Source organism: Brienomyrus brachyistius, chromosome 5, assembly GCF_023856365.1.
Source record: "Brienomyrus brachyistius isolate T26 chromosome 5, BBRACH_0.4, whole genome shotgun sequence".
In the NCBI taxonomy this organism is placed as follows: domain Eukaryota; kingdom Metazoa; phylum Chordata; class Actinopteri; order Osteoglossiformes; family Mormyridae; genus Brienomyrus; species Brienomyrus brachyistius.
In genome coordinates, this window is record NC_064537.1 from 17624078 (window position 1) to 17646220 (window position 22143).

Genomic DNA, 22143 nt, shown 5'->3' on the forward strand with positions numbered 1-22143 from the left:
TGCGTATAGGTGTGTATGTGTGAGTGAATATATATATATCCTTTCAGAAATGTGGAATTACAAATGTAAAAGGTTGGCGCTGCTGAAAATACACTGAACGAACTTTTAAAAACATTTTCATACTCAAAAACTCACATCGACGGACTTGAAACACAAAAGTACTACCCGTCAATAGTTTGCTTATTTCTTCAAATATCTGACAAAGACGACCTTGTCACAGAATTCAATTCTCACGAAAGTGCCGGATAAAGGTCCACACGTACAGAGCCACACATGCTCATGAAACTCAGTAAGTAACAGGAAACTGCATGTTATTCTTAGAAATGCAGTACAGGGTAAACAGTGCAGCGTCATAGGTCAACATCCAGGACTGTTACTCCTTCTAACAAGTATAAATATATGTGGTACTAAAGCTTACCAGATGCAGAGATGCCAGCAGCAGTTGTACAGAAATGCACTTATGTAAGATCTCTAATAATATGATACAGTATATATGCACACAGTATATATGCACGTGTGTATGTACAGTATGTATGTGCTGCTTTTGTGGCATCATGGCTATGCTACTTAGTATCTCTGGACTGAATCTCCACAGACTGCATTAATGATTTAATGTTTTTTCAGTATTTAATATGTTTCCCTAAATATCCGCCAATCAAATAAGTCATTAAAAGCTCTGCAACTGCACTTCACAGCAGGAATCGCATTTTAAGAAAGAACACTCCCTTACAGAGCCTAATGCATCAGTTATTAAAATTTTTGATTCTGATACGAGTTCAAAATTATGTCAAATTAATGTAAAGATATTCACAAATGTTGTCCAGTTGCAAATATAAACTCTCGCTTCCAAACTGAGGTGACCAAGACCTGGTTTGTAGCTGGGGGAATCTTAAAGTGGGACGAAGAAACACCGCCAAGGAATTGAAAGCATTGTGATCCGGAAATCTATACCATCAGGCCAGCAGTTTAAAGAAGCTGTTCCTTGAAGCGGTAACACAGGAATCTGAAATGACACCATACTACTACATTATGTTAGTCCTGCTGCTCCACAAGTCCTACAGCCACGTCAAAGAGTTTGGGTTATCTATAAAAACGATAACAATATTCTGCTGCTGCCCGACTAATGAGATTTCTGGAGGAAACCCCACGATTCCAACTAAAATTTCCACACTCAAGTTAAGTCCTACACAAAGTTAGACAAGATTTAATAACAAACAGGGAGGCAAGAATTGTTGTTATATACTACACAGTAAAAGAATGCAATTCTTGTTCAGAGATGTAGGGAACAATACAAATTATTTTGAAAATTAAGTGACAACTCAAACTGCTGCCCGTTTGGCAGAGATCAAAAGTGACAGACTTTGCATTATACAACTGAGAAATTGTTTAAATCACCTCCTTTCTGTCCAATTCTTATACCATTTGTTCTTTTTGGCTACGTTCTACATAGAGTACATAGTATACAAACCTAGAGGTATAGCCTACTACACACATAGGCTATACTGCATAGCTTAAATAACAAGAAAAACTATCATATAGTAAATACATAAACTAATATAACATAGTAATATTTTTATCATTATCGAGTAATATGTACTATACTTACAATACTATAGTTGTATGTGCTATACTTTAATACAATCTGCAGTGCAGTAGGTTTGTTTACACCACACCACAAACAATGTTGCGGTGGCTACATCATCACTACGCAATGGGAATTTTCAGTTCCACTACACTTTACGAGAGCACAGCTTCATGACATTAACAAGTGCGTCATTACACCACACATGTACGCTAACACATCAACAAACCCCAGGAAATGAGCACCATCCACACACCATCGCATGACAGCAACTCTCTGAGCTTGATATCAACAGAGCCAACAACATTTTCCGAGTTGAAGCAGCTAGCTACCTTCCTGAAATACGGCGGGAAATCTGCCAACGTGGAGTTTACCACACACAACGCAACCCAACAGGCTTAAGCTACGTTAGTTAGCTCATGCTCACCCACACAACCAATCAAGTGGATTTGTGAGGATTTGAAAATATAGGCTAGAACATAACTTTGGTTTTAGCGAATTATACTGGGCTAAATTATGTACTAGCATTCTAAAATGAAAATAATAATAAGGTCTTAATTTTCATTGAAGGGGATAGTTCATCTGAGGGCGAGACGTTCCCTTACACTTCTCAGCGGTACCAGGCCAGGGTGTTTATGAAGATCTGCGACCAGCATGTGCTGTAATCAACTCACACCCTCAACTAGCATAATGTTAACCATGTTGAAAATGTACTTGTGAATTTAGGTTCCGGCATGACTCTGACAGTTATGGCTCCATACTGGACCTGAATAATTTGGCATAATTTTTTTTTCAGTCAAACAGACACAGCTGGGTATTATATGGAACCTTCAATTTTGGATCTTTTTAGCTTAAGAGATGAAACAATTTATTCTTAGACGAAGGTGATGGTGGGTTAGCCTGTGAAATGGTACAACCCAGTGCAGTCATGGTTACAGCAGAGCCAGGAAGTCAGAGATGAAAATGGCATTATATGAATGATACTGTGTCACTGTCATAACCGAAGACAGACAGACAGATATACATAAATGCATTTAGACATTAATTCTTAGCAACAATAAATAACAAAAAGTAACAGTACAAGGAATATATGAGTAGAGTATACTGATCAGAGTATACTGATCAGAGTATACTGATCATGAATGCTCTATGAAGTTCTCATCTCATCATAACACTACAGATTCATAATGCATAAACAGCATGGCTATAATGTGTTATGCATTTTTATAACTGTTTTTAATGCTTTATGAATGTATTATGTGTTATGAATGTCTTCAGAGATTCTTACAGACATGGCATTCATAGAAATGTTACCTCATGGTCATCGGAATGAAAAAGAAAAACTACAAAGACCAGCCAAAACCCAATATGAAATAGTCTACAAAATATGGAGCTTATTTCATTATAATCACATAATCAAATTAGTTTGTAAACTAGCCACTAGCTCATCGTATGCAGTTAGCAAGCAACTTTGCTGTCTTTGTACATTTATAATTAGTAAGCTTTAAGTTGATATGTACTGTAGAAGTTGAGACCCCTTATACGTAACTCTTACCTTGTGTTAAAAACCTGTAAAATGTGGTGCCTAACATGGTTCAACAACTAGGTAGCTATATCTGTCAAGTGGGAATGAAAGTTTGTACAGTATGTGGACTAATAAATGACTACAGCAAAACACTCTGAAAAGAACCTGACTGTAATCCATCCAGTTCAACAGTCAGCTAACTTACCAGTGTTTACTAATTATTTAATCAGCACAATGCTGTTTTTCCACCTTCCCCGACACACTGTGGCCTCTTTTGTGTAGTTACTATTCAGTTATAGCACACTATAGTTTATGACTTGTTCAACTGTGCCTTTTTCAAAATATACCACCACAGACTGCGGAGATTTTCGGCAAGAAGGACAGAAGAGCCTCTGGAGTCAGATTGTTTTTGTCTTCATTAAGACGGAGGATGCAAAAAAGTCCACATTTGAGGCTTATGAAAGCATGGCGTTGTCTTTTTTTGCCACAATGCAGGCAGCGCTTCAAATTAAGACGCCCGAATACAATCAGGTCCTTGAAAGGAATGGGCTCGAGTTTCCTCATGCTTTTAAAACTGCGTACACAGGCGGGGACTTACAGAAGGCCTGCTTACACAAGAAGGGGGGAAAATCAAGCTCAGGATGGTCAGGGGCCAAGCGAACAAGACCTGCGGGCCAAGTAGTGCTTCACAGGACGCGGGCGGATTTTCCATCTGCCTTTGCCCCACACCTCTCCGCACGCACATTTCGCCGTGCCGTGTCCCTCTCCTTCAGAGCCTGTCATCTCCTCTGGGCCCGTGTCCCTCATTTAAAGACTCGGAGGAGCCAGCACAGCTGCAGGCGCTGGCCGGGTCGCCCCGTCCCCCTGAACGCTGCCATGAGCCCATGCCCAGGAATGACGGTTATGTTCCCACCCCGCTTGGCCAAGTCGAAATCACCTCCTTTCCGTCCAGTTCTTATACCATTTGTTCTTTTTGGCTACGTTCAACCATCTTCAAAGACTCCTATTTTTGTTAATGAACACTAAATGGAATTTCAGAGATGAAAGTCTGAGGCATTTCAGGCACCTTAAAGCGGCAGCTGCTATTTTCAGCTGCCTGCAGTGAGAATCCCCAGACCTCCTCTGCTCCTCCATCTGCCCCCCCCCCGCCCAGTCTCCCGTACCACCCCCTAATGCATCCCCAGGGACGCCGGGCTCATCGTTAATTTGTCTCATTCGCGACCCTTTGACTCTCGTCCCCCACCCCACACCCACAGCCGCCCCTACATCAAAGCCCTTCAGAAACACCCCACCTGGCTGCCCCCGCCACGATTTCCTTTTTACGAAATTAAGTGGAATTAAAACAGCTTCATTTTCCCCTATGTCCATCACTGGGGAGAGTAAAATATCCCAGGCCTGGGGTCCATGCCATAAACAAATTTGACATTTTTTTAGTAAGTCTGTTCAAAGGCAGTTCGACTGCCCCCCGGGATAAACCCAGCGACAGTCAACAGGAAGCGGGGTTTGGCAGCGACGCCAGAATATTAATTACTGACAGCCTGCCTCAAATGTGGAGACCAATGAGAAGGGAAGAGCAGCTCACCTGCCAGGTCGCTCACTGCCGGGAAGAGAAAAAAAGAACTCAGGTGCTGGGGCATTTCTTACGCTTTTCATTGCAATAGGTTTTAATGGCGGAATAATGACTCCCATATGGTTTGAATAAGGAGGAGAAGCTTATGATAATGACCAGGGTGTCGCCAAGTCAGGCTGGTGTAGCTTTAGTAAATGCAGTGGCAAGTTCACTCGTGCTGCAAGGGCACCATCACCTCTACTTACTCTAGAAGGGCAAAAAAAAAATAATAATGCTGTCCAAGATTTGCTCTTCTTGTAACGTAAATTCAAACCACATGCCGAGTGCTTTTAAAAACAACCCTATTGTTTTGTAAGATTTGTTATTCTGGGTGCTGTTTTGATCATGTCAATCTCAGAAGAAAAAAAACCTGACCAGAATAACGACGAAGGCCAGATATGTGAATGCGGCTGCCGCATTTACGGGCGGGCAGTTTGTACGCGGTACCCATCACCGTCATCCTAACCCAACGGAGCTGCAAATTCAAGGTCACCTGCAGCGGATGCCCCTGCCATGCTGCCCATACGGAAGAGCCAGGTCCCTAAGTGTATTGCATTAAAATGTACAGTAATCTAAGGCAGATTTTATGTACAGCATTAAATCTGAAAGGCCCTGTCGTCGTAGATCAAGGAAACTTAGATGACAATTTATAACTATACTCATCCCCCCGCCCATCCTTCTTCTAACCGCTTATGCTGGTCAGGGTGACGGGGGGCTTGGAGCGCGTCCCAAGCCGGGGTACACACTGCACAAGATGCCAGTTAAAACTGTGCCCAAGCCTCTTAGATTTTATACCATAAACCATATTTACCATATTTTATACCACATACCATGTTTATACCGTCGTGAGATGCTGCCCAGACACATTTATGAAGAAACCATATGCTGATTAATGTATGCATCTGTTCTTTGATACCTTAGGCTATTCTGACTGCAGAGTTGGCAGATAGGAGCGTTTAAGTTTTTACTAATCACTTTTAATTTATTTATAAGAATAATAAAGTTTTATCGTTACTAAATAGTTTGGGCGATTGATGTTGTAACCCTACTGCTTTACAAAGAGCAGATGTTCTTTCTCCTTTTTACCTTAGGATGCCTGGATGGAGCACAGATGGATGGACAGGTGACACATAGATCGTACTACAGTATACTATCCGAGTTACAATCTCGCATCGACCCGCAAAGAGGGGTACCTAGTGTCCTTGCTGCTTTCGGGAATGTTCTATTTTAAGCTTGCTGGTGACACGGTGATTCGTGTCTGAATACCTCCCAGAAATAGGGTCACGTCAGTACATCATGTGGGTGAGGCAGAGAGGATTTTTTTTAGGAAGTACAGAAGTCTTAAATAAACTTACTACAGCCTGAAGAAAGGAGACGGCTTTACTGAAAGAAGTATTTTAGTCCACACTGCCCCAGTTCATACAAACGCGTTACAGTCCTATTAGAATACTTGTCTCACAATATCCCATGAGTCTGTACCTGAGCTAATGTCAGATGTGAAAAGCACTGCCTAGATTCAGTCCGGCTACTGATTAACCGTGCCAAGCCAGCACTACTGGCATTATCATACAGTGAACCAGAAGGCCAGATCACAGCTGCTAATGCTGCTTACATAACCTTTGTTTTAATTTCTTTAAATGTGCCAATGCCCAAGAGGTCCATTATGAACTCGAGACCTGCTGTTGTGTCACTGGGTACCAACGGGTTCATGAGCAGCAGATGAGGTTCAAATGTCTATTAACTCTGAGAAAAGAGAACCATCGACATTCCCAAAGAATTTCACCACCCTACTGGGCTTTACTGGCAAAACAGGAGACCCCAAGTCTGTCAAGTATTCTTGGTAAACCAGCTGGGGGGGGGGGGGGGTGACCGGGTGACCGTGTGCAATAGAGAATACACTGTACTGTGGAGATTGCCGTCCTTCAGCCGAAAGGTTACAATGACTTACTGCAGTCAATAAAGATCCCATGGGACTCGTTAAAAAATAGCCAGCCCAGTAGCCCTGTCAAAATGACAAAACAGGGCCTACCTCTTAAGGTTATTTTATCCTTGTCAGCTTATGCCACAGTCTACACGTACAAATACAATGTGTATATTATCTAAGTTCTTACGTTGCCACCAAAATCAGCTAGTGCTTATGATGCAAAAGAATTGAACTAAAAACACTGATAGCAAAGAGAGAACATTACGTAACATGTGAAAGAAATCACTATACAAATGAGACTCTTAGTGTTATTATTTATCCATTACATACATTAGACTTTAGAATATATTTATGAAATTTGATCATGTCGTCAGATGGTTAAGGAACAGGTTTACCTTTCAGCGGAAAGTCTGCATCCGGCTCCAAGCCCACTCTATTCTTCTCAGTCTGATCCGACTTCTTCAGGCTGATCAGACCCCTCCTCTCTTCCGGCACCTCCACCCGGCTGTGGAAAGACAGTCAGCAGTTCCAGCCTAACTCCAGTATCATTATCAGATGCCTGTCATGCACACAGCAGAGCGTCGCATGTGCTTTGGCTCGGCTTTGTCTGTTGGGCAGCCCAGGCATGGAGTTGAAAATAGATGTGGAATCAGAGACTTCAAGTGAAGGAAACATGTTGAGAAAGAAGGTTTTTATGCCTGTTTTGATAAGGGGGGGGTTCACAATAAATGTGCTTGTCTTTTTTTTTTTGTCCATCAGTGTGAGGGATGTCTGGGGAGGGATTTAAACCCTTTAGGGATCACAATGAGTTACTGTGGCTTATATTTCCGTAAAAGACCTGCTAGAGAAAAAGGGTTGTGTTGTCTGAAAAAGTTTCTTTTACAAAAAAAACAAATGGTGACCTTCTAATACAGGACAATGTCAGACTATCACTGTGCAGAAACACATCAATGCATAACTGAATTCTAAAAATGGAACGTCAATGATTTTCATAAAACACCACTTCATCCTAATGAAAGCATTTCGAATGCAAACCATTAAGGGCCTATTAGCACGCTGCTCTTTGCGTTGTCATTTAATTACTGTTCTATTTTTGGGGGCTACTTCCGCATCTAAAAGGCTGCGCCAGAGTGGAACAGAACCTTTCTTCCTCTGAGAAGATTCCAGGAAACGGCAGCACCACTGCCATTTGTTACGGGCTACATTTGTTTATTGATCTCTGATCTATCCTGCTACTCATAAAGGTGAATAAACTAGAAATATCGAGATTTTGATAAAGACACCACTGAATGTCTGTATTGGCACTAGACTTCCATGTTTTCTTTTACTTTGTGTTAGTATTGTCCCATTGGAACTTTAGGTACTGTAAATTGTCCCATCCATCCATCCATCATCCATCCATCCATCCATAATCAGCTTCTCCTGCTGAAGTCTACAGTATAGTTATTCTCAGATTATACTGCTACTATACAGCTGAGTGAAGGTTAAGATGTCATGGGCAATATCATGAAATACTTGCTACCTATGAATGAGGAGGACAGCAGTACCTGAACTTGGTCAGAAGGATTGTAAGAATATGTTACACATGTGTCTATTGGTTTCTTGTGTGTGTGTGTGTGTGTGTGTGTGTGTGTTTCAGTCAGATATACAATACATTGTGGGGACCAAACACAACGTGGTAAAATCCTGTTATACTGACATTGTGGGGACCATTTTTTGGTTAATTTTGCTTAAAAATCTATAACTGCAATCAAAAAACAAAAAATGCTAAATGACTTGTATTTTGTTTGGATACTTATGCATAGTAAAGTTAGGACTGGGTAAGTGATTGATGCTGTTGCAATTAGAGTTTTGCCCATAGAAATAAATGGATGGTCCCCACAAAGATATGAGTACAGGTCTGCTTGTGTGTGTATGTGTGAGAGTCTGTGTGATAGCTAACCAGGGGGATGGTCTTTATCTTTAATTAAAGCACTAGCCTGGACAGGTTACGGCGTCACCCTTTACTCATACGTTACTATACTGAAATTGGAGAGGCACTAAAGTCGTACTAATAACAAATCACAGAGATAGCAAACTAGCATCTCTGCACAGCACGGCTTTTAAGTGGCACGACGCCATGCAGACCCCAGCAGATGCACTGACACACAGACACAGAGCTTGCAGATATGCAGGAAAGATGATGCAGCAGGTAGAAGAGCCTTTCACAGCCTGAAATAGTGGTCTGTGACATTACACCCTAAAAGAAATCTAACCCTAGAATATATGGTACACCTGCATGAATATGCATCTATATAAAGGGATAACGTGTAAGCTATGTAAGTAGCATTGGATAAAAGCATCTATAAAAACTAAGCATAATAACCATAGTCATAGCAGTCATCGGTATCCCTTTCCATGTCTTGGTTTTAGATTTTCTACATGAGTGCAATGCACGTTCACATGCAACAAAAACACTAGGAGAAAAAAAAAACGCAACCATGCATTGTTTCAACAGTGACAGCGAAAACTTGTGGGGGATTTCTGCTTTGGGACAGGCTCGAGACAGACTGTCGAACTCTCTGAAGGATTCTGGCCTGTGTCACACCTCAGTTTGTCTTTCCTCTACCAAAGCAGCCACAAGTCAGGGAGGGAACCACAACAGGCAGTACGCTGGTCCAGACAGACGCGGACGCCCTTCCCACTAGGCCGGTGAGCCAGCTCTCCCTCCGTCTAAGATTTAAGCTTCTCGTTTTAATGTAAAGCCTGCTCAGATACATGTGGCATCAGTTGAAGGCTGCACAAACGTACTTCATACCTTTGCAATGCTAGTTAGTAAACAACAAATGCGGATACACATTTAATGAATTTATTTATGGCAATGATAGCTGAGTGTTTTGCTTAAGGTCACCAAAAGACACATTGATGAATATACAGTATGCCGTATTCACACAAATACTAAGATATACAGTACTGTGCAAAAGCTGTAGGCAGTTAAAGCAAATGTTTAAATGATCTTCATGTTGGTGTAGAGCTATGATACGATATCTGTCGATATGTGTTAGTTTAGTCATTTTAGCTGGGGTAGTGGCAATCTAACAGTTAGGGAAGCAGGCTTGTGATTGAAAGGTTCATGGTATGAATCCAAGATGACCAAGGTCCCCCTGCACCCCTCCCCAGGTGCCAAATAGCTGCCCACTGTCACGCCACATACGGGTTAAATACAAACAATATGCTTTGTTGTTGCGTGCTGTGGTGTGTCAACAATGACAGTCACTTGCTAAACCTCCAGTACTTGCAACCACCATCCAATACACCCATGCATTTTTTTACCTGACCACCAGCACACCTTGTGCGACAAATCAAAACCTCATTAAGTTATTTAACTAGTTAATTTAACTGAGCTGGTGGTTAAATTTAACGAATACATGGAATGGGTGAGGTGCCCCTGAGGAAACAAAGAAGTGCTTATCTAGCCATCCAAGAAGATATCGGTAACTTTTTAGAAAACAGAAGAAATTGCTATTATTCTTTTGCATTGTGCTACAGCTCATTTACATATATAATTATAAATATTTTTTCTGAGCATCTGATCACTTGCTATACAGTTAAATAGCTTTAAATATTTGCTTTGATTGCCTAAGAATTTTGCACAGTGTTACGTGTTTCACGTTTATATATAGAATAAGATAACAGATAATCTCCATAATTTAGATCCTTCCTGGAAGATCTCCAGTCCAGCCCCGGTATAATGCTTGACTTTCCTGTTTAATATGGCTGCAGACTTAATCTGCCAAGGTGGATTGTGTTATTCACTTATTTTCAATTCTAAACTGACCTTAAAAGAAGTTACATTTGAGAAAATGGGTGGTTCACTCAAGGCAAAATGTTAAAAGTCGACATCACAAGTTCAGAAAAAGACACAAAAAACTTAAATCAGAGCAAACTTTTTTCTATTTTAGCTCAGTTAGAATCACCAAAAGTTTCTGTAATTGTTAAATGTCAGAATAAACACAGGTAATTTTATAGAGAATTTTTTTTTATTACTCTCATCAAAGTAAAAAATTTACATACAATTCCTTACTATTTGGTAGCATTGCCTTGAAACTGTTTCACTTGAGCCAAATGTTTTGGGTTTCCTCCCACAATAGTTTGTTGGAATTTGGCCCAGTCCTCCTGACAGAACTGGTGTAACTGAGTCAGGTCTATAAGCCATCTTGGTCACACATGCTTTTTCTGTGCTGTCCACAAATTTTCTATAGGACTGAGGTCAGGGCTTTGTGGCGGCCACTTCAATGCCACTTAGTAGCTAATTTGGAGGTATGCTTGGGGTCATTTGGAAGAGCCATTTGCATCCAAGTTTTAACTTCCTGGCTCATGTCTTCAGATGTTGCTTCAATACATCCACATAATGTTCTTTTCTCATGACGCCATCTGTTTTGTGAAGTGCACCAGTCCCTTCTGCAGCAAAGCAGACCCACAGCATGATGCTGCCACCCCCGTACTTTACAGCTGGGATGGTATTCTGAGGCCTGCAAGCTTCCCCCCGTTTTCTTCCAAATATACCGTAAATCCATCCATCCATCCATTTTCCAAACCGCTTATCCTATTGGGTCGTGGGGGGTCTGGAGCCTGTCCCGGAAGCAATGGGCACGAGGCAGGGAACAACCCAGAATGGGGGGCCAGCCCATCGCAGGGCACACTCACACACCATTCACTCACACATGCAGTCCTAAGTGCAATTTAGCAAGTCCAATCAGCATGTCTTTGGATTGTGGGGGGAAACCGGAGTACCCAGAGGAAACCCCACGACGACATGGGGAGAACATGCAAACTCCACACACATGTGACCCAGGCTGAGACTTGAAATTGAGTCCCAGAGGTGTGAGGCAACAGTGCTAACCACTGCACCACCATGCCACCTCTATACTGTTAATCATTATGGTCAAACATTTCAATTTTATTTTCATCAGACTACAGTACATGTCAAAATTAAGATACAGTTGCAAACTGTAATCTGTCTTTTCTACGGCGGTTTTTAAGCAATGGTTTTCTCCTTGCCGAGTGGCTTTTCATGTCGGTACAGGACTCATTTTACTGAGGATAATGATACTATCTTACGAGTTCCAGCCAACATCTTCACAAGGTCTTTTGCTGTTGTCCTGGGGTTAATAAGCACGTTTCGCCCTAAAGCATGTTCATCTCTGGGAGAATAAATCTCCTTCCTGAGCGGTATGATGCCTGTATACTCCCATGGTTTTTATACTTGAATATCATTATTGCTTGAATGGATGAACCTGGGACCTTCGAGCATCTGGAAATTGCACATAAGGATGAACCAGACCTGTGGAGGTGCACAATTCTTTTCCTGATGTCTTGGTTGACCTTAGGTACTCTGTTTGATGTGTGTCTTAAAATACGTCCACAGGTGTGCCACCAATTAACTCAAATGGTGTCAAATAACCTACCAGAAGCTTCTAAAGCTCAGATTTGAATCATGTACAAGTTTCTATTTAAACATCTGATGAAAGTAAAAAAAAAAATGATCAAATATAAAAACTTTTGGCGATCCTAACTGACCTAAAAGGCAAAAAAGTTTACTCTGATTTAATGTTGGACAGTGAGAAAAAAGTTTTTGTGTCTTTTTCTGAAGTGTCTGTAAACTTCTGGTTTCAACTGCGCATTCATGTCTGTTACAGGTCTAACAGTGTAGAGTGTAGATATATGTCTGTATTCAGCAGATTCATATTCTGGAGGATGCGTTGCCTGCTTTAATGACACAAAAGCATCAAGCATGAGTTCTTACAGAGATCTGTCACAAGAAATGACTTAAGCTAGAAGATACCGATCGAGCTGTAGATCTAAAGGTATGACAGAGTGCTTCAGAACGATAAAGACATAAACATGTAGAGACGACATGCAGATAATGGATTTTTTTCCGATAGACTGAAAAAAGTTGCAGTCAGTTGCTGCAGCTTTAAGGTGAGTGGGAGGGATTCAGAAGATCCTAGTCAACAACTTACAACTTTACAGTACGTGTCAGAGTAGCTAACCGCTACAACAGGAAATTAATGACTTAATCCCACGCTTCTGCTGGGTGTCACAGTGGCCACTTCTACCACAAACCTTTAAAGACAATTTAATCATTAATCTAATTTTACTGTGATTCTTACCAGCTACACTGGAAAGGTGAGCCCCCCACCCCCCATTAGTGAAGAGATGCAGAATATAATTTTTCAGATTTTAAATGCTCCTAGCTTTAGATATGAGACATATTTATTTGAATTCAGTAAAAATATATTTGTTCACTAGGAATTTAAACTTAAGTAGCTGCACATTCAGATATCCTGCATAGCATTTTATTGCATTACATTGTATTCTTTAAGAACTTCTGTACACTTTAATTGGAAAATCGAGGTGCAAAAATTTCAAGTAACTATTTAGCTCCAAGAAAAGTCTGAGTGTTAAAAAGAGGCGTAGGTCAGATTGAGTCTGACACCGCTGTCCCTCCCCCCCATTCCCAGAATCCCTGGCACAGGCTGCAACTGAGAGACCAAGAGCGGAGGTTTCCTGTGAGCTGCACACAGGAAACAATCTGATATGGGGATTAGTCTGCACAAATAACATTATGGGGGAAACCGCAAGCTCTTTGTCCCGGTGACACCCCCACCGAGGGCTTAGACAAAGAAAACAGACTTTCACAAGAACATGGTCCCTGCACACCGAGAACATGCAAGGTCTAATCATCTTATCTTACTCCCCATTTAGGAGAAAAAAAAGTCAGTTTAAATGGCAACACGCAAATTAATCAGTGATATTTCAGACCCTCCGTGATTGTTTTGGTCTGTAAACCACACTCCTCGCTAAATGTCAGCCTTTGTTTTCAGGAGGAGGGGAGGAAAGGTTATTGCACCATCTAAACAATGCAAATGTGTAGCCTCCCATAATACCTGAGCCATAGCTGAGTCTGCAACGTCAACGTAAAATAGTTCACATGGAAACATCTCCCAAAGGAGACGCCTTCATCACAGTTTCAAAGTTCGTTCAATAATGACTTGGTGGCGGGGGGGGAATTAGAAACCTTTAAATAGTAAAACAAGATGAAAAACAATGAAAAACATACGTAATTTTTTGGAAGTTAAACTGAACAAATGGAAAAACCTCTGCAGGCCAGATGTGAGGTCCGCATTGTAAGCAGAACCATGTGGCAGAGCCTGAGACAGGAAGGTTACCGTGAGAGGGAAGTGAGAGATTACAGCATAGCCCGCCTTTTCTTAAAATCAGACTAAATGATGACATCTGGTCATGGTTGCAATTGGTGGGGAAAGGTTCTTCTTCAAAAAAGATGCAAAGTTAGTCTGAAAAATTACCGATCTTTACTGGGAAGTATAGGAGAGCCCAGCAGACAATACTCAGAAGCTACCGCTGTTAGCATTTAGCATGGACCGTGCAGGGTCCATGCCTGACATACAGAAGCGTCTCCCACTCCAGCCAGTTCCAATAACTGAGCAGCGCATGCGAGCAATGAACTGCGGAGGTCTACTCCCTCTGTTAAGCGAGCCTGAGGCAAGGCCTGCCAACACCTCATCAACTTCAGATCTGCCAGATTCATTGTCAGAGATCTAGAAGCAGAAAGTGGCTTCCACAGAGAGTGCACCCGGGAACCACAGCAACACACACCCCACTCTGCCGAACCCTGGATGAGGAGAGACAACAGCACACTACCAACATACCAATATTATATTATATAATAGTATATGATATTATACACTCCATACTTCTACTTCTATCCCATTATGTGTTCAATGTTATTCTATAGTGCAATATATATACATAACAGATTTTGTACATCCCTGTATATAGCATAGGTAGTACTATATCTAATCTCTTTCATCTCTTTTAATTTTAGTTGTAAAGTGTTTTTATCTACATTTCCTTGGAGCAGCTGCAATAAGCATTTCACTGCAGGTTGTACTATGTATGATGATGCATGTGACAAGTAACATTTGAATACGAATCAGTTGCGAGTGATCAATCTCGTACGCTCTGCCTATACTGTACTGTAGGTCGTCTCCCTCAGTTCCACCTCAGCCCTGGCTTTCTGAACCTGCATCCAAATGCCAAAAAAGGGGAGAGCAAAAATGAAAATAGCCCCTTGAACTCCTGCTGTCCTTCTAGACGCTGGCATCATACCCCAGGGGTTAAAAGGGCTTATATGAGATTGTGGGAAAATGAACCTTTAGTGATTAAGACTATATGATCTCCTATCTAAAAATACTCTGTTTATACAAGACAATTGCCAAGAAAGCTTTTTGTTCTTTTTTTCTTCTTGAAGTGGAGAGTCAGGGGAGGAGCAGACTGGCTTTTCAGGGAATATAAGGAGAAGAGTTTCTGCCTAGAAGAGCTGTGCAGTGATACATAAATCATACCCTCTTTAATTTCTTAACTCACGATGTGTTAGGAAAAGTGGAGATGTTGCTGCAATCTTTAAGGACCTCTTCCAATGTACAATCTACATACATGAGAATACTAGTCTTGTGTTTGAGGAAGCATTTGTAATTTTACCCTTTTAGACACATTTCATTGTAAAGTTCTAAATATTATAGACTCTGTTGCACCTATTAAGGTTAGAGCTCTATTGGGTAAATATAAGGATATGTGGCGAAATGCCACAGAAGTAGCTTGTCTAATACAGGAATGTAGAGGAGCTGAGCGAAAATGGAGAAAATCAAGACTACAGATCTATGGCGACATCCGTTAGGGGAGTCTACGTAACTCTAAAACATGACAATGCTTTTTTCCAACATTATTAATAGAGACATCAATACTCGGCTACTATTCTCACATCAATACTTGGCTACTATTCTCCATTGTTGATAAATTACCCCTCCCCCCTCCAAAGCAGCGGCTCAATGAACCCCCATCTGCTAAAAGACTTTGCGTCCTTTTTTGCCAACAAGATTGAAAATATAAGATTATCCATTAGTAACACAGTGAAAAACACTAATCTGGTATTCTTACTTCCACAGTACACCCATTATGTCAGAGTTTAGTACTCTTAATCGAGGAACTCTTGTAAATATAGTAGTTCATTTCAGATGTACTACATGCTGCCTAGAAATTCTGACAGCCTATTTTTTAAACAGCTTTTCAGCTGTCAAGAGCAGCGATTCTCAACCCATGGGTCGCCACCCAAATTTGGGTCGCGGCAAGTTCTGAAAGGGTCGCGAGGCAGCCTGTGCATATCACAGCCCGTGCATATCACAGCCCGTGCATATCACAGCCCGTGCATATCACAACCCGTGCATATGACAGCCCGTGCATATCACAACCAATTGGATTTTAATTTTATAGTGGAAAAACCAAAATTGGGAAACGACCCGTTTTTTGTTTTGTTGATCCTCCCAAGTCTCTGCTCAGCGCACGATTCCGCACATTCCTCTGAAAACCCACCTCCCGTCTCAAAATGAGCGCATAACATTGATCCAACATCAGCACAACATCTTCCGTTTCTGTTTTTCAACAATATAATCTCTTTACTTGTGCGAAGACGTATTGTCCGGCTCCCTGTTAGACCGCGAACTAAGGCTACAGGTATGTGGCAAGGTCAACAAAACTGTCAATGGACCCCACATCAATACAAGTATTTTATTTTCCAATTTTTGTTTATAATCATACTATAAACGGGTTGTTTCCTAATTTCGATTTTGCCACTATACAACGAAAATTAATTTCCCTTCATATACATGGACCCATGGCAGAGTTGTAAATGTAAACATTTAAGAACCAGCAAGCTCCGTTACTGGTCCATGATCAAATTTCCCAGCCACAATCCCAGAATTAACCTACATATGCTAATTTACAATTCACTAGCACATCCAATCAGATCTGTGCAGTAGGCATTGATTGGCATAAATTGCAAGGTGTACTGCACGCTTGGTCATAGCGTTACTTTAGACCTATACTTCATATAGGGTCACAACTGAGCTGGCATGGTAAAAATTGGGTCGCAGTGCAAAAAAGATTGCGAACCACTGGTCTAGGGCAAGACATGCTGCTAACTGTAAACACCTCATTACTGTCAAGTGTTTCCTCAAATTTCCTTAAAAACTGCAGTTATTAAACCTCATTTTTATAAAGTGCAATCTAAATTCCACCCTTCTGAACAATTACAGACCTATTTCAAATCTTGTTCTCATAGGGAAGATTATTGAAAAAGCTGCTTACAGTCAATTTAGTCACGTTTTAAACAGTAATGCCTGCTTTCATGAGGATTTCCAATCTGGATTTTGAACATATCACAGCACTGAAATAACTCCCATTAAGGTCCTGAATGACATTCACTTAAATACTGACTTAGGAAAAATATCTGTTCTTGTGCTTTTAGATCTCACTGCAGTATTTGATACTATTCATGGAAAAATTTTATTAGATGAATTGCAAAATTGGGTTGGATTATCTGGAATAATTCCTATTTGGAAGGCAAGACCTATTTTGGTTCTTTGGATAATTATGACATTATATATGCACAGTATACAGACAAAAATATAGGGACACCTGGCCATTACACCTATAGGAACTTTTACAATATTCCATTCTAAATCCATAGGCATCAATATGGAGTTGGTTCATCCTTTGCAGCTATAACAGCTGCCACTCTACTGAGAAGGCTTTCCCAAAGATTTTGGAGTGTGTCTGTGGGAATTTTGTGATGTTGGACATGAAGGCCTGGCTTGCAATCTCCATTCTAGTTCATCCCAAAGGTGTTTGGTGGAGTTGAGGTCAGGGCTCTGTGTGGGCCAGCCAAGTTCTTCCACACCAAATTCCCTCAACCATGTCTTTATCGACTTTGCTTTGTGCACTGGGTCCCAGACATGTTGGAACACAAAAAGGCCATCCCCAAACGGTTCCCACAAAGTTGAGAGACCAGAATTGTCCAAAAATGTCTTGGTATGCTGAAGCATTAAGAGTTCCCTTCACTGGAACTAAGGGGTCTAGCCCATCCCCTGAAAACAACCCCATACCATAATCCCTCCTCCACCAAACTTTACAGTTGGCACAATGCAGTCAGGCAGGTAACGTTCTCCTGGCATCTGCCGAACCCAGACTAATGCATCAGACTGCCACACATAGAAGTGAGATTTATCACTCCATAGAACACATTTCCACGGCCCCAGAATCCAGTGACAGTGCGCTTTACACCACTCCGTCCGACACTTGGCATGGCACTTGGTGATGTGAGGCTTGCATGCAGCTGCTCGACCATGGAAGCCAATTCCATGAAGCTCCCGGCGCATGGTTTCTGTGCTGGGGTTAACGCCAGAGGAAGCCTGGAACTCTGTGGTTACTGAGTAAACAGAACGTTGGCGACTTTTACACACTATGTGCCTCAGCACTCGGCAACCTCGCTCTGTTACTTTACGTGGTCGGCCACTTCAGAGCAGAGTTTGTTGTTCCTAAACACTTTCACTTTGCAATAATACAACTTACATTTTACCATGGAATATCTATCAGGGAAGAAACTTCATGAAAAGACTTATTGACATCCAATGACAGCACCATACTTGAAATCACTGTGGTCTTCAGAATGACCCATCCTTTCACAAATGTTTGTAAACCTGACTGCATGGCTAGATGCTTGATTTTACACGCTTCATGCAGTGGCTCTGAATGAAACTGAATTCAATGATTAAGTGGTGTGCCCCAGTACTTTTATCCACATAGTACAGCTGTGTTCTCTAATGACTATGCTCCCAATCACCTACTATGTAACTGTCTAGAGCAAGTTAACACATGGATGCAGCAAAAGTTTCTTCAGTTAAACATTGACAAGATGGAGATAATTTTATCTGGTAACAAGGAGGAAAGGTTTAAAAGGTTTATTGTAAATCCATAACCATCACCCAGATCAGAAATCTTGGTGTTTTAATGGTCACTGGTTTAACTTTTAGTAACTATATAAAAGCAGTGACTAGGTCAGCTTTCTATCATCTAAAAATATCAGGAAAGTCTTATGTCAAAGGCTTATGTGAAGACAAGATCTGGAGAAAATAATTCACGCTCTCATTTCCAGTAGGGTGGATTATTGTAGTGCACTTTTGTCTGGTCTCCCTAAAAGGAGAGTTGGACTATTGCAACTTATCCAAAATACCACTGCAAGATTGCTTCCAAACAATTAGAGAACAGAGTACATCAACCCAGGTCTTAGGTCTTTACATTAGTTTCCAGTCAACTATAGAACTGATTTAAAAATACTGCTAAATGTCCATAAATCACTATACGCCCAACATATATTTCTGAGATGCTTGAAGCCTTCCACCCCAGCAGGGCCATTAGATCCTTGGACTGGTCAACTGGGGGTTCCCAAAGCTAGAATGAACCAGGATGAAATGGCTTTCAGCTACTATGCTGCCAAAAAATGCACAGATGGGATGAGGTTCACCACTCTGTGAAAGACTGTGTGGGTAAACAGTGCAGCAGTTTAAGAACATAATATTGGAAAGAATTTGAGAATTTCATCATCTACAGTACATAATATCATTAAAAGATTCTGTGAATCCGGAGAAATCTCTGTATGCAAGGGACAAGGCTGAAAACCAGTATTGGGTAACTGATCTTCAGGTCCTTAAGCAACACTGCATTAAAAACAGACAATTCTATAGTGGAAATCACTCTATGGGTTCAGGAACACTTCTAAACACCATTGTCTATGAACACAAGTTGTCGCTGCATCCACAAATGCAGGATGAAACTATACCATTCAAAGGAGAAACCATATATAAACATGATCCAGAAATGCCGCCGACTTCTCTGGGTCCGAGATCATTTAGAATGGACTGAGGCAAAATGGAAAACTGTCCTGTGGTTTGACAAAACAAAATTTCAGATTCTTTTGGAAATCACAGATGCCACATCCTCCGGGCTGAAGAGGAGAGGGACCATCCAGCTTGTTATCAGCGGACAGTTTAATTAAAAGCCAGCATCCGTGATGATATGGGGACACATTATTGTCCATGGCTTGGGTAGCTTGCACATCTGGATATGCGGCATTAATACTGAACGATATATACAGGTTTTGGAGCAACACATGCTGCCACCCACGCAATGTTTTTTTCAGAGAAGGCCTTGTATATTTCAGCAAGACAGTGCCAAACCGCATTCTGCGCGTATTACAACAGCATGGCTCCGTGGTAGACGAGTCCGGGTGCTAGACTTGCCTGCAGTCCAGAGCTGTCACTCAGTGAAAACACTGGGTGCACCATGAAACAAAAAAATAAGACAAAGGAGACCCTGAACTGTTGAGCAGCTGAAATCCTGCATATGGCATGAATGGGACAGCATTTCATTTTCAGAACTCCAGCGACTGGTCTCCTCAGTTTACACTCCAAATGTATACAGAGGGGGCAGCATCGTGGTGCAGTGGTTAGCACTGTCGCCTCACACCTCTGGGACCCAGGTTCGAGTCTCCGCCTGGGTCACATGTGTGCGGAGTTTGCATGTTCTCCGCATGTCATCGTGGGGTTTCCTCCGGGTACTCCGGTTTCCCCCCACAGTCCAAAGACATGCTGAGGCTGATTGGAGTTACTCAATTGCCCGTAGGTGTACATGTGTGAGTGAATGTGTGTGTGAGTGTGCCCTGCGATGGGCTGGCCCCCCATCCTGGGTTGTTCCCTGCCTCGTGCCCATTGTTTCCGGGATAGGCTCCGGACCCCCCGCGACCCAGTAGGATAAGCGGTTTGGAAAATGGATGTATACAGAGTGCTGTTAAAAGAAGTGGAGATGCAACGCAGTGGTAAACATACCCTGTCCCAACTTTTCTGAAATCTGCTGCTGGCATTAAATTCAAAATCAAGTGCATGTTTGTCATAAACCATAAAATTCTTCAGTTTCAACATTTTATATTCCGTCTTTGTTCTATTTTCAGTTAAATATGGGTTTATATGATTTGTAAATCATTCTGTTTTTATTTACATTTTACACATTGTCCCAACATTTTTGGAAACGGGGTTGTAAAACAGCACCATTATTCTCCCAGATGTAACATAGCACTGGAACTAATGTTGTCTTTTAAAGAAATACCACAGTAGCCAGCTGTATATATTTGGACAATTAAAGTTGTTTTTAATTGACAGGTCTCCTTGAGTAACCATAGCTGTGAACCTGAAGATGTTCTTCCCATTGCCCTTGATGAGGCTACCTAATAGAGGGTAACCGGCCCCAGATACTATATATGTCACCTTTAAACTGTATTTCTGGAAAAGAGAAGATCATATTTCTCATATAATGGGCAGCAGGCATTTCCCCAGCTACAAGAATGCTGCAATTAAAGGAGGAACAGATACTGGGACTGGACCACAAGGTGTTTACCTCCCTCACGCACCATTCCAATCGGTCGGACTGAAAGCTGCTCTGAGATCAAGGTTGACGGATCCTGCGCCATTTAACACATCCCTCTGTAGCTGTAAATCACCGCCACTCTGCTTTGTTTTTTCTCTCTCTCTCTCTGAATAGTTACGAGACTCACACCCTTAGTAATTGCTGGTCTCAGCCACTCCCTCTCAATGATGACTTTATGGGACTGAGTCACTCCATGTCTTCCAGCTCCCTCCCCTTAACTTACTGACTGACTCCACAGGCTCAGAGGCCACCATCCCCCCCTACCTCCAAGCCATGACCTCACATCACCCCTCCGAACACCGACTGCCTCCTGGCTCTGTCCCATCATCCTGTTGGAGTTTCCCTTTATTGCTGGTGCTTGGTTATGCAATCTGTAGGTTCTTCTTTATGAACTACCGCATTTAATCGCTCGCTCCCTCCCTCGCCAAGGATCTTTTTAAATGAAGAGCGGCGTGGGTTTGTGGGATATTAAGGCGTGAGGAGATAAGACTCTCCAGTGGTCTGATAATGCGGCCCATCCGAAATGGGAGGTCAGCCTGTTGCCATGACAACACCTCTCCCTCTACGCTGTGCTTATCGCTTGGGCTCCAAACAGGCAGCTAGCCAGGGGGAGTCAACAGGTTGTGGTAGGGTTGGGTGGGGGGGTGGGGGGGGGGGCTGCAGTGTGCGCCACACCATGCTTGTGCGTAGCAGGGAAAACTTCACAGATAAACCCCAGAACATCCTGAGTGTGTGGGCGGTGGGCTGCTACGACAGTGATGGAATTTTACTGAATTTTACTGAACTGAAAAGGAAACACAGATTCAACCAGCACTGATACCAAACTGAACTTCAATGAAAGGCAGAAAAAGCAGGAATCTGAGAAAAAGGATAAAGCTGTTATGTAATAGTTCCTTTTAATGAAAAACAGAGTCCTTTCTGTGAATAGGAATGAATAAAACATGGAAACACAGCGAAATACTTCAACGAGGGCAGCATAGGGATGCTTTGATCTCAGGGCTAAGGGTATAACGACCCTTTTTACATTATATTAAAACTGCTATAAGAATGTTCCATTTCTCAACAGTGTGTCAATATAACTATTTAAAGCAGTGGTAAAATAACGAGGCATACAATTTCTCTTAAAC

The 22143-nt window shown here is 41.8% G+C and overlaps 1 protein-coding gene across 3 annotated transcripts in view; it reads right to left on the minus strand.

Moving 5' to 3' along the window:
* The window catches only part of LOC125741877 (unconventional myosin-X-like), a 43862-nt gene that overhangs the window by 15471 nt on the left and 6248 nt on the right, over positions 1-22143 (minus strand). For all 3 annotated transcript variants that reach the window (XM_049013350.1, XM_049013349.1, XM_049013352.1), the window contains one exon: positions 7036-7145. In XM_049013350.1, coding sequence (XP_048869307.1) covers positions 7036-7145 — 110 coding nt within the window. The remainder of the gene's footprint in view (positions 1-7035; positions 7146-22143) is intronic.